The sequence below is a fragment of the Paracoccidioides brasiliensis genome (assembly GCF_000150735.1).
Source record: "Paracoccidioides brasiliensis Pb18 unplaced genomic scaffold supercont2.2, whole genome shotgun sequence".
Taxonomy (NCBI): domain Eukaryota; kingdom Fungi; phylum Ascomycota; class Eurotiomycetes; order Onygenales; family Ajellomycetaceae; genus Paracoccidioides; species Paracoccidioides brasiliensis.
In genome coordinates, this window is record NW_011371359.1 from 783,018 (window position 1) to 797,322 (window position 14,305).

Sequence of the window (14,305 nt, forward strand, 5' to 3'; positions counted from 1 at the left end):
GATTGCAGATATAAGGTGAATTGGTTTTAGTCTGTTGATGAGAGCAAGAGTGTCCTGAATTAGCAAAGAGTCAGACAAAGTAGATATACACTTTGCACGCCAAAAAATAGAGACAATACGGATTTAAAAAAAAATATTGAAAGAAACATGACCACCAGTCTCAAGTCAATGCAGATGCAGTGATGAAAAAGACAGGTGCAGTGACACAGCAAGGAAGAGACTGAGAAAGACAAGAAGATATTAGAGTGATGAGCATAAAAACATACACCAGTCAAGAATATCCACAGTTAAGTCCAAATGGTTAACGTGAAGGGGAAAAGCGAAGACGAGAAGGGCTAGAAGCTCAAGCCTCAGTAGGATGCGACAAGAGAAAGAGGAGAAGCAAGGATGGAGGTTGAATCACAAATGACGGGGTGTCACTTGAATAAGATGGAGATGCTAGAAGACAAAATAAAGGAGGAGGAGGAAGGAGGAAGAAGAAGAAGAAGAAGAGAGATAAGCCAAGAAAAAGAAAACCCGGCTTGATTAGATAGGTGAAGAAAGAGGATAAGAAGGGAACACTCGCAGTCTGTGGTGAATTCAGCTGACGGTTGATGACGTTTGATGTTGATGTTGACCGAAAAGAAGAACAAGAGGAGAGAAAGAAAAAGAAAAGTTGCCCCAAACCAGAGTCACGACAAGGGAGCGTGTGTGCAGGTGGGTACTTCCCCATACAAACAACTGAGGAGAGGTACCTGGGCTTCCATGGGAACACCCGAACATCGATGAGGCGCTGTCTGCAATCATGGAACGGGCTGTGATTGGCTGTGATACCGGAAGGTATATTGTATCACGTGATATAGATAACCGGGCTGTGGAGTAATTTATCGGTAATGGCCCGTATGGGTATCCCGTAATTGTGAATCCCGATGACGAAACACAGCGCTGGGTCTGGGCCCCATAATCCCGCACAAAGAGATTGTATCGCGTTTGTATCGTATCCCCTCTTAAAGTTACCCCTCACCGCGAAAATCAGATGATTCTCTTCTTGTCTCTAGGGGTATTCTGTACCGAGCACTGTATTAGATGTATCTTTAACTAGCGCTACAAATGTTTTTCTTCTTTTGACGTTCTAGTAGCAGGATTAAACTAGGGACATCCTCTTATCGTTGCTCGGATTGCCCACGTTGATGAATCCTCAGATCAGGACGGGAGACTTGAGAGTTGCCCAGCTGCTAGGGTCGCCAAGGTAAAATAGTGATTACCTGAGTGTATTACTTGATCATGTCCAATTTTTTTTTTCTTCACCCTTGCTTCTTCTTTATATAACTATCCCACGCCTTCTTTGCCTAGGCCCGAGGAAACAGTTCTCCAAACTGGCACCAGCAGGCAATCGTCAATCTAAATTTATCACACTGCGATCAATACGTATGTATGAAAGTGCAGTTCAACACTTGCATGCTCACATACATTGCTGCTATATTGGTCACCTGTTCTACAGTATGGAAAAGATCTCCTAGTATCTCACCTACCTTTCCAAACATGCCTTTTATAAACACAGATAACTAACTGACGTAACTAATTCACCCCTACCACTGCTGGAACACCATATTCAATTTCACGTGCACCTGCTAGATAATTAAATATGTTAAATCATCTCTAACACGAAAGCTTCAAATCAAGAAAGGCTTGAATGAGTCATTCAAACTTATAAAAATGATCAATTTACTACTCTGTAGTATTTGAGCTGTTGCTTTAACATATAATATCACTTATATAAATCTTTTATAGAATTAAAAATGTATTTAAAATATTCAATCATATTAAAAATTGATTTCTACTATGAAAGAATCTTTATTTTAATAAATAATATTTATGAATAGATAAAACTAATCTCTTTAAATCACTAATATATGAGATATAATTATCTTTTTTTTTTAAATTAAAGTATAGTTAAAAATTTTAAATTTTAAATTTTGAACTGATATTTTAATTTAATTAGAGAAAATTTATATAATTATAATTATAATTATTAATAAGTTTTTATAAAATTTAAAAATTATATATTTAATTTAAATTAATAAAATAATAAATAAAATATTTATAATTTTATATAAGTTTATATATAAAAAATTTTATTATTAAATATAATATAAAAATATAAATTTAAAATTTTAAAAATATATTTTTATTTTTTAATAATTTTATAATTTAATTATTTATAATATTTAATTTTAATTTAAATAAATTTTTATAATAATTATATAATATTTTTTAAATTTATAAATATTATTTAATTAATATATTTTATAGTATTTTTATTTATTTATGAATTAATTATTATAAAATTTAATAAATCTAATAATATTTATTTTTAAAATTTTAATTATATTTTATTTATATAATATTAAAAAAAATTATAAAAATTATATTTATTTATTATATTAATTATTATAAAATTTAATAAAATTTTAATTATATAAAAATAAATTATTAATTTTTTAATTATATTATTTAAATTATATTAAAAACTTTTTTAAAAATTAATTTTATAAAAATTTAAATATTTTTATTTCTAATTTTATATTTTTATAATAGTTATATTTATTATTATATTTAAACAATTATATAAAAATCTAATTTTTAATAATTTAAAATAATATTATATAATTTATAAATTCAATTGATTATAATAAATAATTTTAGATATAAATATATATTTATTTAACTTAAATAATTATATTTTGTATGATTATGATTTAATAAATTCATTCTCTTTTATTTTTAAATCTTTTTTACTGAACTAGAGTCTTTGTTTTTATAATGGTTAATTTTCATTTATGGACCTTGACATTTAAATATATTGTGAATTCACATAGCTGAATATATAAAGTAATAACTAAGACCTTATATGTTCTAGCAGCAGCTTATATAAATGAAAATTTCCCAGACTGATATCTCTATAGCTAATAAGAGTCTTTTCTCTTGGTTGAGAATTCCATTTCTAAAGGTGGTGGATTAGATTGAATGTTTCCAGTAGAGTATGAGGGCTGGGGATGAAATGGTTGAGCAGGTTGAGTAGTGGATTACGTCGGTGAACTTATTGTTGGTGGCTGGGTTGTTGGCAGGGAGTTGATAAGCCACAGGACAAACTCATTCTTTTTTTAGGACCATTCCCGTTTCAAGGCAGGCTTGATTACATCATTTCCAATGTGCTGGCATCCATGGAAACACAATAAACATGTTTTCCCTCATTGTTCCTTGACCTGGAAAATATACCCTTGTGTCACACGGTCTATTCTACGTTCCGAATCTGCGTACAGGAACACTCGAGCACCCCCCCTCTCTTTTCTCTCTTGCAGTTGACTGCCTGTATTTTGTTACCCACAGTCTTCCCCAGATGTGATTCTCGGTGGGTCGCGGGAGGATCCGGGGGTTGCGAGTGGAGAGTGGAACTCACCCGACAGTATTGCGTCATTTCCAAGCCAAGGTGTCCAGTTACTAGGTTTTGTGAGCATTGTGTCTCCCAAGGACACACATTGTGTATTCTTCACATCTAAATAGAGACACACAGGCCAGCGAATGATGCAGAAGGGGACCTATTGTATAGCGCTCCAGGTACCTTGTGCTCTGGTCAAACGTCTTTTTCAGCCTGCCAAAGGAGGTTACCTCGGGTCAATATGGTGTAACTAGATGTATTATGTGGGACATCTCACTGTCTTTACCATCTCTGTCCATTTTTCCCAGAGGCTGCTGCTCGATGCGATAACAGTGAATCTCCACCCTACGCCCACCAAATTGTAGGATGGTTACTAGTCGACGCTCCTTGGTGGCCGGCCCACACGTGAACAGTCGTGTATAAATTAGCTAGCTCCTCCAATATGAGGAGATTAACCATCCGACAGGCTATGACCCGGAGGCGTACGTTTTTAAGGAAATCTCACTAATTTATATATATATATATATATATATATATATAAAAGAATGCTGCGTTAGACGAGTGGATGAGTTCACTTCACCACAGAATAGAATGTTATTCGCATAAAGATCTCATTTTATACGGGCTAAGAGGATCTGTTTTGGCTGTATAAGCAGGATTCTTGAGAACTCCCAGCGAGCTATTCTAGGCGATTAGCCTATATACCTTTTATCTTATGAAAAACCAATTGATCTTTCATTCCTTTTCCGGTTTTTTTTATTTTATTTTTTATTTTATTTTTTTTATTTTTTTTTTTTCAAAAGATACCCAGGTCCTGAGGCCAATGAGCGGACTACTCCCTACCAGCCCTAACTGCAGTGCCTTTTTTATGTGGCTGCATTTTTATGTGATTGGTCGCTTATGCAGTGTTGCCCGTACAAATTGGAGGATTGTATCTGATAGCACCTTACCGACAATTAGAACTCAGGAGTAGTAACATATAATAATATTTCTCGTACATTTCAGCTGTCGCTAGAGCCTTCAGGTGAAATCAGCGCGGAGAGTGAGTATTCGGTTCCTCGGAGGGGTTACGTAGGTCATGAAAAGTAAGCCTGCTTAACTTAGTTAACCAGAATGCTCTTGCTTGCCCAAATCCCGGGTCTGTCTTTAGAAATGAATTTTTGCTTTTAAAAGAAGGTATGCAAAGCCTAATGCATTTAGTCTTAGTTATCATCCGTGACGGCTGATTGTGTTAAGATATATTTTGAGGAGGGGTAATAGGATTGGTGTTGATGCCCAAGTTGAACTAATCTTAGGCTGTAAGTAACTAACTCTGTTTCTCAGCATAGGGTCAGCAATCCATAAAGTGATTGATTAACCATAGAGAAAGGGCTAGAGCTGACACCTAAAGTATACTAACTCATTGAGATGAAGACTAAAGCCAAAGTAAAAATCTCGGCTGAATTGGCAGGTCTGCAGCTGAATGTTATTATTTCTTGTGACATCATTTGGAGTTGACAGATTTGAGTTTGTTCTTGATGAATGAAGGGTGTGATGAGTCACATCAATGTCTTCATTTAACAGTGATGAATCATTCACCGTTTTCAGGCTCCTTTTTAAATGCAGGTAACTATCTAACTATAGATTGTCAACTAGCTATTGGTTTGAATTTGCTAATATAGCCCAGAGCACACACAAACACCTAATTTCATCTTCATTCACATTTTTTTCAATATAACTGCAGTCTTAGAAATCATTTGATTTCTCAAATATTTATAATTATCTTAATCATTTATTGATGATTATAAATTTACTTCCTTTATCTGTCAAGAGTGAAATTGAAGCAGATATCATACATGCGCATGATAGAAAAGATAAACCTGTTGATGCTAAGAAAGATCTAAACTTGATAAACACATCTTACAATGATGAGAAGAAGTAAAAAGATGTTAAATATCTGGCCAATCTGCTGGTAAAATAATGTGAGCTCTTAAATGTATAATATCAGCTTGATAAATATACAAAAAAAAACCCTCTGAAACTGCTTGACTGCATTGAGTAGAAGTGATCTAAATGAGTGTTTTATTCAAGAGCTCGTACCGGCATTGGCAACAGAGTATTGTCTCTCAAAATAAACCTCAGCCAAAGTCAGTTAACTATCTTAATAATTCTCTCAATCATGTCAAGGTAAATGCCACCATTATCAAGAAGCTTGGTCTATGGCAACAGTGGACCCCTACATTGCCTATTCCTTCAGCCCCAACAACCTTCATTCTGATTGAGTTTAGTGTTGAATTCTCAGGAGAGAATTTAGGGAAACAGAGGAGTATACGAAGAACCAATACATCCTGCTTAGATCTATCCAATCTAGATCAATTCATGTGGCTAATTAACATATCCAGGTCTATGACCAGAAGCGGATGCGCGATGCTGAAGATTATCTTCGATCTGCCCCTCTTTCCCAGCTCAAATCCTATTTTCTTGACATCGCGTCTGTGATGAAGCATTTGCCGTCTTTGATATACAGAGAATTGTCACACTCAGCACAACAGCTCCTCAGTCCATCTATAATATAGAGAGAAAATGACCTTAGACTTCATTTGATTTCCGCTCTGGATGACGTCGCAGTGTTACAGAAGTCCATCCCGACGCTGGGGAGTTAATATAACTATCCATCACTATAATTTTGGTTTACATCACCAACAAGCTTTGAATTATGCCCCCGGGGGAAACGTCAGCCCTTGACAAATGCTTCGGGGGCACATTTGTGATAACGTGTTGTCAAGGCCTTCCATTGGTAGTGGTACTTCCGACTCTTACACTGAGACAGTGTGCTTTTAGTCAACAAGACGCTCATCTTCTCACCACATGTTCTATTAGCGATATCGACCAGGATCTCGTCTTCCAACATTTTAACCCCCATATACCTTTCTAATGTGCTACCTGCACAAAAAGCTATGTGAGGATGTACGTGCTATCGTCCAGGAGTTGACGCCTGCAGCACAAGAGCCTTAGTGAGCGTTACGATTTTGTTATGGTACTGTAACTTGTTTTGAATAGGCTTCTGGGGTTTGAGCTGACAGATTCGGGGAACAAGGATCAAATTCAGGTGCGGAGAGTTTACCTCAGCTAGGTTGGGGCAGTTGCCTGCTACGACCGTTACATGATAATTTGTGCACCTCATTCGCGATAAAGACATATAACTAGTCAATCCTCCTGTAGCTACGGCACATTCGAATCTTGCTACTCTCGAGTTGAGATAAACATTCAATTTCAACTCTAAACTTGCCCCCTTTTCTTACTTTGGCGAAGAGAAGAAAAAATATGGCATCTAAACGCCCTTTCTTCGTCATCGTCCCTGCTGGATCCCAGAATCCCACCCACTACGGCTACCTTTCTCATCTCCTCCAGCTCGCGGGGTATCCCACTTACTCAGCTCTGCTTCCCTCCGTGGGAGCCTCGGCAAGGGTCTCTGTTGAGGATGACGCAACTTTTATCCGGGATAGGATGCTTCTGCCCATACTGGAGTTCGAGGAGCATGATATCATCCTTATCTTGCATTCATATAGTGGTGTACCGGGCAGTGCTGCCGCGCAAGGCTTGGGCAAGGTAGAGCGCACTATGCAGGGTAAAAAGACAGGTGTAATTGGACAGATTCATATTGCGTCGATGCTGCAAAAGGGAGGGGATGGAACGGATATCTTGACTGCTGCTGGCGGGAGCTTTCCACCACATATTAGGCCTGATGTAAGTTCCATCACTTGCAGTTTCTCTAGTTCAATGTTACTGAATTCCATCTGTAGCCTGAAGCCAACGTTCTTCGATGCAATGACCTCATTTCATTCCTCTACCAAGAGGTCCGCAAGGATCTAGCGGACGCAGTAGCTGCATCGACAATGGTGCAGGGCATGACAGTATTTACATCTCCATGTCCAAGAGCGTCGTGGGACAGCGAGGAGTACAAGGGACGCGTGGCATATATCCGGGCCTTGAACGATAAAGGTATTCCTCTATCAATCCAGCAGATGCTGATTGACAAAACTGGTATAGAGTGGATTGTCAGGGACATGGAGAGTGATCATTCTCCGCAACTTTCGCATGCAGATGAGCTTACAGCAACGTTACTGGAGTTGGCGAAGAAATTTGAAACCCTTTAAGGGGGCAATGCAGGACCGAATCCTGGCAGCTTGTATGCCTCTCTGTAAGGGCCTCTTTATTTACTATCCATGGCTTTACGCCGTTTACTAACCGAGTTCTATAGAGCCCGCTTCATTTGCCCTCATTATTTTATTTTTATTTTTTGGCTTATATATCCTTCGTTTATTGATAACTACAGCCTGCGGAGTATATATAAATCCTCTTTTAAGTCTTGACTGAATTCTGATCCCTAAATTATTTATGAGTATATGGCTTTTCATATTGAATGGAGAATGAAACTTTTCATGGACCCTTCTCTTTACACTGTATTAACAGCACTCTCATAAAGCAACAATTTACTTGCATCAATAATCTTTTAAAGATTGACTACTACACTGCTATATATTCTGACTTTGCGTTGGTAAACAAAAATCATTAAAATATGTCTAACTCATCATCACATATTATGTGATATTTATCTCATATTTGATTTCATTTAATACCTCTTTTGTGTGATCTGGGTGATAGTGTATATCTACCATCACTTGAGTAGAATTGGACCCAACTTTTTATAATTTTTTCTTCATTTTTATTATTTACTATTTCGATTTTTTGGGAGACCGATTTTGCTGTTCCATGGCTGCATATGAATCTAGATACCACTGTATAATGTTGTGTATATAGTGGGTTGCAGTTGTGACAGAAAGTCCATCAATAATTTCAATCTGAGTAGCTAACAATAGGAATCAAACCAATGTGAAACCTGCAAGGGGAAAACCAGATTGGTGGAGATATCACGGTTTGTGTAGTGGTTCGAATAAAAGAGCCCAGTAGAGGGTATGAATCCCTCAGATAGTGCCTCCTGAGCGGAGCGGAAGATAGATTCCTGGGAAGATCTCGGCCAGAATACCATATAGATTGTGCTATATATAAGTTCACAATCCTCCGTATCATATATCATCTGCCCCTTCAACGTCCGTCTCTGCCTCCACTCTAAGCCTTGGAGCCCTATCTCTCCCCTTTTCACTGCCTTCGCCACTCTTTCCGCCTTTACCTCCTCTTCCTCTTTCTCCCCCGCCCGCTCCCCCCTTCGGAGTCTTCGCCGTCATCATCCAATCCGGTGTCTCCTTCATCAATCCTCCCCTCTCCCTATCCCACAAAACACCCAGACCATTCCTCCTTTCGACAACAAGATCAAAAAACTCCAACCCGACAATTTTCCTCCCATCCCCATCCATATCCAAACCCTCACTCAAAATAACCCCATTCTCACTCCTCCAAAAAGGCACTCCAGCCTCTAACGCTTTCTTCAAATCAATGTATATCAATATCTGGGCATCAGCTCGCATTCCAGAAATCACTCCACCACGACCAGGTGCCATGGTTACAACATGACCCTCACGTCCCTCTGGTAATACGCTGGATAACGGAGGGCCTGTAGCGAAGTGTACATGGTTTCTATTCATGCATTTTAGACCCCCCGAAACTAGAATGGAAGGCCAAGCGCCGTGGTAGGTTCCGTGCACTACGGTGTCCGGGAGGGGTGGGGTGGAGGGGGCCGCATCAGTGCCATCGGTAAGGGAGAGCCTTTGGAGTAGGGAGGACGCTTCGACAGTTTTTATGCTGTGACCTTGCGTGGCGCGGATGAGGTAGTGGGAGGGCTCAGGGTCATTGGCGGTCAGGGCTTGGGCGGTCGCGGTTCTGCTTGCGGTTGAAGCGGAGCAGTCTGTGGGTGTCGCAGTGGCGGAAGGGGAATTTGAAAGAGGTTCATATAGAAGGCCAAATCGTTGCTTGTCGGAGGTTGAGACGGCGCTTAGGATTTCCGGGAGGGTGACCTTTAAGGATTTTAGTTTCCTCCATGCTAGCTATGTAGCGCAGTTAATAGATATAAGTCTCATTAGCCAAGTTCTTTTATATCTTTCTGAAGTCCTTGTGCATGGTGAGGAGGGCGGAGACCCAACGTGAAGGAGATAAAAAGCCGAACATACCACGTCCGCCACATTCGCATACCCATGACTATCGATCTTGACACCTTCTTTCTCCGCTGCGTGTCGTAAGATGTAACTTAATGCTTTGGATACAGTCACTTCCCGACTGGGCCCAGAGCGTCCCGATCCTCGTCCCCGATCCTGTCCACGACCGGAGTGGGACATGCACGGCCACTTCACTGTTCTTCTAAGAAGCCCAGCCTGCTGGAATATATCGGTGTGAAAACGACGTCTTTTTCAGGTTGCTAAGAGATTTGCCCTTTCCCTTCCCTATATTAATAGCCCTAACAGAAATGCAGCTTTCCTATATCGAGTTGTTGTATGGAGTTAGGTTTTGAGTTAGGGGATTTGTTGGAAGTGTTTCATCGATCAATGAGCCATGTAGAATCGCAATCAGTACACTGCGTTGCTTTGATACAGAGAATACTGGAGAATGAAATTCCAAGCCCCATTTCTGCCGACCGTATGTTCTTGTATGATAATTGCATCGTGGCGTCTATTGAGCTTCGTTGTTGGTAACTATTGGTGGGGGACGTATTAACTACGAGCTTCAACGGCAAATATGCCCCTGGAAGATCTGGGAAATTGGGTTTCCCAGACTATGAGAAAGGAACTGTCAAGAGTCACTGATATATAGCTGCCTCTAGTTACAATGCTCTACAGACGTTCTACGTCATCATCATTTTACCATCGACAGGGCAAATGTAATCCAAATTAATCTCCACTAACATGTGATGTATCAAGGGGTCCAAGGGGTATCTAATAAAATTCCATAACCAAGACTTTCAGATCATTCAGTTAGCTAACAAATCAAATACCAACCAAATCAAGTAGGCGGCAATGTCGCAAGACACCAATGAATCCTATAAAATCAACTTCCTCGATCACAGATACAGCTGCATTCTGCAACAGGGCAGATCCTATGCTTTTGGAACCAGTCCCTCGCATGGTTGGCATGGAATCCATGGTTACAATTGATGCAAAAGACCACGAATCTTTGCATAACATCATCCCTCTGAGGTTTCCCATTGCCTTGTTGTTTCCCCGTAGTATCGCTCGTAACCGCAGCTCTGGACATGGGATCTATGGTGCCTAGCCACAATGAACAAATTCCGCATCTGGGCATATGCCGCCCACATTTTGGACACACAGTGCCTGACATAGATGTAGTACCCAGAGGGCTTCCTGACGTTGAATGCGAGGCCTCCATGCTGATCGATTGGTTGACTGGGGATTCGGTTCCATCTTGCTGGGAAAGAGGACGGGTGCAATAGTTGCATATTAAACAAATTTGTTGTGGAGGAGGTTTTACCAGGCTCCTGCCATCCCAGGTCGCCGCCAGCTTTCGGGATTCAACATCGAACCTGGCCCTATTAAGCTGGAGTTTCCAGGAATTCATTTGCCGTCGATACGTCTCTCTCCAGGCTTTGAATCGTGTACTATTCGGTAGATCTGTAATAAATCGTGGGACGGTATGGCTCATGGCGAGCCCCGGAGTTTGAATGTCGCCAAATTTATTGATGTATGATTGAAACAGGTCCATCGCGGCATGGTCGAGGCCTGTGAGGATCACCCCTTCAATATCCCCCTGGCGTATCACATCTATGGTGGCGTCCCGCAAGTAAGATGCTAGTTCTTTATCTGGGAGCCAGCGGAGAGCAACCTCCACCCGGTACCTTAGAGGAAGGGTGGCTTCCTCAATCACAGAATTCCAGTCACCTTTGCTCACAAAGGCTAAAATAGCCCGGGCGAAGGGATCTGTAAGCTCCTGCGCAATCTCCGCACAGGTTTCCTCCCAGTCTGGATCAGGTTCTCCCTTCGTAGCGCCGGCTATAGCCATGGCGAGAAGTTTATGCGCTTGACTAGGCTGGTTTCTCCTAAGGGTCATGTAAGCCAACTTTGGCTCATCTTGGAAAAGAGCCATGGCGGCAGCCTTAGTATGTTGTCGATCTTCGACAAGTTTATTCACCGTCGCCTCCAAATCCGCGGTGGACTCTGCAGCTCCAATAATGTGGAGGCACAGCTTACGATGGGCAGGGAATCGAGAGCTGCATCCCTTGCCCTCGGGAAGGTGAAGCTCCTGGACGAGGTCTAGAATGAGAGTATTTACATCGATAGTTTGATCCAGATCGGAACTAAGCATGCGATTCTTGAAACTCTGGCCTACATTACTGTCAGAAATTTGGCCGAAACATAGCTTTTTGTTAGGGGCAACTCTTACCAAGCCTATTATTCCATATGCTGTACACACCTAGATAGTTCATGTCAACAGAATGGATTATCATGCATTCGCTGGACGAGTTTGTTTGGGCGCCTATTTAATTAGTCTACTGTCAAATCAACGGAAAAAGAAAGCGGAGACGTACGCCCTACCCAATCCCAAAATTCTAGAAGCCCAGGATCCTTAGATACTAATGCTTTATTCCTCTCACTGTCGACGAGGTAACCCTCCTTGCATTGCAGCCGGGCGGCTGACATCCATGTCAAGGCATCATGAACTGTAAGCGGAGAACCAAATGTTCCCGCTGACAGTGATCTCTCCCAGCTTTCTCGGCTGGTCAAACATTGAATAGCACCGGGATCGGTGGTAATTGGATCGGGCAAGCTTTGGTTGCCACTAGTTTTATCTTCGGTTTTAATACCTGAAGTATCATTTGATGGAGTGGTAAGAGGTACAGAACGGCTTTGGATTCCTTGTACCACTTGGGATATTCGTGATGGAGGTCCTGTTAGGGTGGTTATAAACTTCAAATTGGATTCATGTTCTGCAACCATCCCCCGAGCTAACACGCACTGGGAGGAAAGATCCATGGGGTACGGCGGCGACGGAAGTGTAAACAAAGCAACAGACCTATCGGCCAAAATGGTAACAGCAGTCGGTCCGTTTAACGCGCTGAAGTTTAAAAAATCAAAAGCTGCTACTTTCCGCGACTGGTCATTACTTTGGTCCTGAGGAAAGTAAGGATTTCGAAAGTTTCGGACAGATTTTGTATATAGTTGCTCTGGATAAATGTTGGCGGAATCTTGGCCCAGCGTTTGCTCAAGTGAAGTTCGGTTTTCTTCTGAGATATATTCTTTGGCAATGTCATATGCCTTGAATTCTCCTGCACTTGACAAGGCCCCTAGACGACCCCTTTTTGTTCTAGAGAACCGAAGACTCCATATTGAGGATTTCGAGTCAATGACATTCTTGAATTCCAGGACTGCCGACAGTTGGCTGGAGTCCGTTGTGGCCATGGCCGCGGATGAAAACCGAGACCCTGAACGGCGGTCCCAAATACGGATGGAAATATCACCAGAGGGATTGCACGACGCAATGTAATTTTGATCCAACCAATCGATTGCTAGATTATGCACACAACATGTGGAAAATTGCAAAGATGGGTTACCTAAACCCTCTATACACAACAAAAATACGTACGTCATTAGCTAGGCAAGGATGTTTTGAGGGCGGTGAAGATCGCATACCTCGTAAATCATAAATTCGGACGAACTGGCCATTGACTCCCGTAACCAAGGTATCGGGTTGGTCCTTGAAAAACTTGATGCTGGTAATGGGCTCAGAGCTTGCGAGCTTTCTCAAAGGTTCTAAACCTTGCCTGTCGGATCCGTAACCTCGGGTACTGCTCACTGAGAGGCGCTGGTTGACATCCCAGATATTTAAACAGAAATCGTTTCTCACCTTATCCAGCCCAGCTGCTAAAAGACCCCCCTGAGTGCTGAACGCAACAGCATTACAGTACCTTTGATTCCTGATGGGGAAGACAATTGGATTTTGGCTATCATCGTCCATACGAAGGATAACTGCCTCTCCCGATGCTTGACCAACTGCGACGAGAGATTCGTCAACTGGAGACCAGTCAAAGGCACGGAAGGCAGGGATCTTGGAATATGAGGCAAGGACATCGTAGTTCAAGCCAGCGCTATCTCCAGAGGTCACTCTGCATAACTTGAATGATTTGCCCGATACATCGACATAGAGGAATCTTTGTTCGTCGGTAGTAGAGTTTGGCGACCAACGGATTGCCGTCTCCATTTTGCTCGTTTGGCAGTACAGTTCATATCACACAAATTGTATAATCATCCAGCCAGGGTCCAATGCCATTATGCCCGCGAAATTTAAAAAGCGAGGCGCGAAGTCTCGGAAACACCGAGAAGTAGAGACCCATGAAGAGTATCGTCGCGAAACCTGCGACGTTCAAGTCCTTTGGAGCTTTGATGCTGCGCCCCTATGGTTGGCTGGCGCTATTGGTGGGAACGCCAAACGGCCCGAACTAGTTAGTTAGGATGACTAATCTGCGGTCACTAATAGTGGAGTGTGCGTGGCACTTTTAGTTATTAATCGTGCCTCCGCGCACCCACACCTCGTGTGGGTGCGCCACAGCGTAACGATAAAAACAGCGTAACGATAAAAATATCAACTTCTTCATTAATCAATCTTCAAATATTAATATATCACCACCACCATGACCAATAAGATAGATGATCTTGAAAAACGTATTCAGAGTGCCATTGAAGTCTATAATGGCAATTGAAAACAGAAAATCCTACCTCTGGCGCGCAAATTCAACATTCCTTATCAACGTCTTCGAGCAAGAATCAATGGAAGAAAAACACGCAATGCAAAGACTGCACCGAACAAGAAGCTTAGCAAGAGCCAGGAGGACGCGTTAAAAGAGTGGATAGCTCATATGGACAGAAATAATTGCCCGCCGACCACAGAGCAGATTCAAGATAACGTGAATCTCATCCTCAAACGCCATCATACTGATCCTTCAACCTC

General features: G+C 41.4%; 3 protein-coding genes across 3 annotated transcripts; 1 reads left to right on the plus strand and 2 right to left on the minus strand.

The window, feature by feature from the left end:
* Nucleotides 1-6,721: 6,721 nt before the first annotated feature.
* On the plus strand, nucleotides 6,722-7,554 carry PADG_01444 (uncharacterized protein; the record flags this gene model as incomplete). The annotated part of the gene is made up of 2 exons (XM_010759154.1): nucleotides 6,722-7,144; nucleotides 7,201-7,554. 2 exons carry the CDS (start codon nucleotides 6,722-6,724, stop codon nucleotides 7,552-7,554), a joined length of 777 nt encoding a protein of 258 aa, XP_010757456.1.
* A 930-nt stretch (nucleotides 7,555-8,484) lies between these two features.
* On the minus strand, nucleotides 8,485-9,687 carry PADG_11258 (tRNA 2'-phosphotransferase; the record flags this gene model as incomplete). The annotated part of the gene is made up of 2 exons (XM_010759520.1): nucleotides 8,485-9,399; nucleotides 9,523-9,687. 2 exons carry the CDS (start codon nucleotides 9,685-9,687, stop codon nucleotides 8,485-8,487), a joined length of 1,080 nt encoding a protein of 359 aa, XP_010757822.1.
* Nucleotides 9,688-10,393: 706 nt separating this feature from the next.
* Nucleotides 10,394-13,558, minus strand: PADG_11259 (uncharacterized protein; the record flags this gene model as incomplete). The annotated part of the gene is made up of 4 exons (XM_010759521.1): nucleotides 10,394-11,685; nucleotides 11,744-11,836; nucleotides 11,889-12,920; nucleotides 12,991-13,558. The coding sequence occupies 4 exons, from the start codon at nucleotides 13,556-13,558 to the stop codon at nucleotides 10,394-10,396; spliced, it is 2,985 nt and encodes a 994-aa protein (XP_010757823.1).
* Nucleotides 13,559-14,305: the final 747 nt, after the last annotated feature.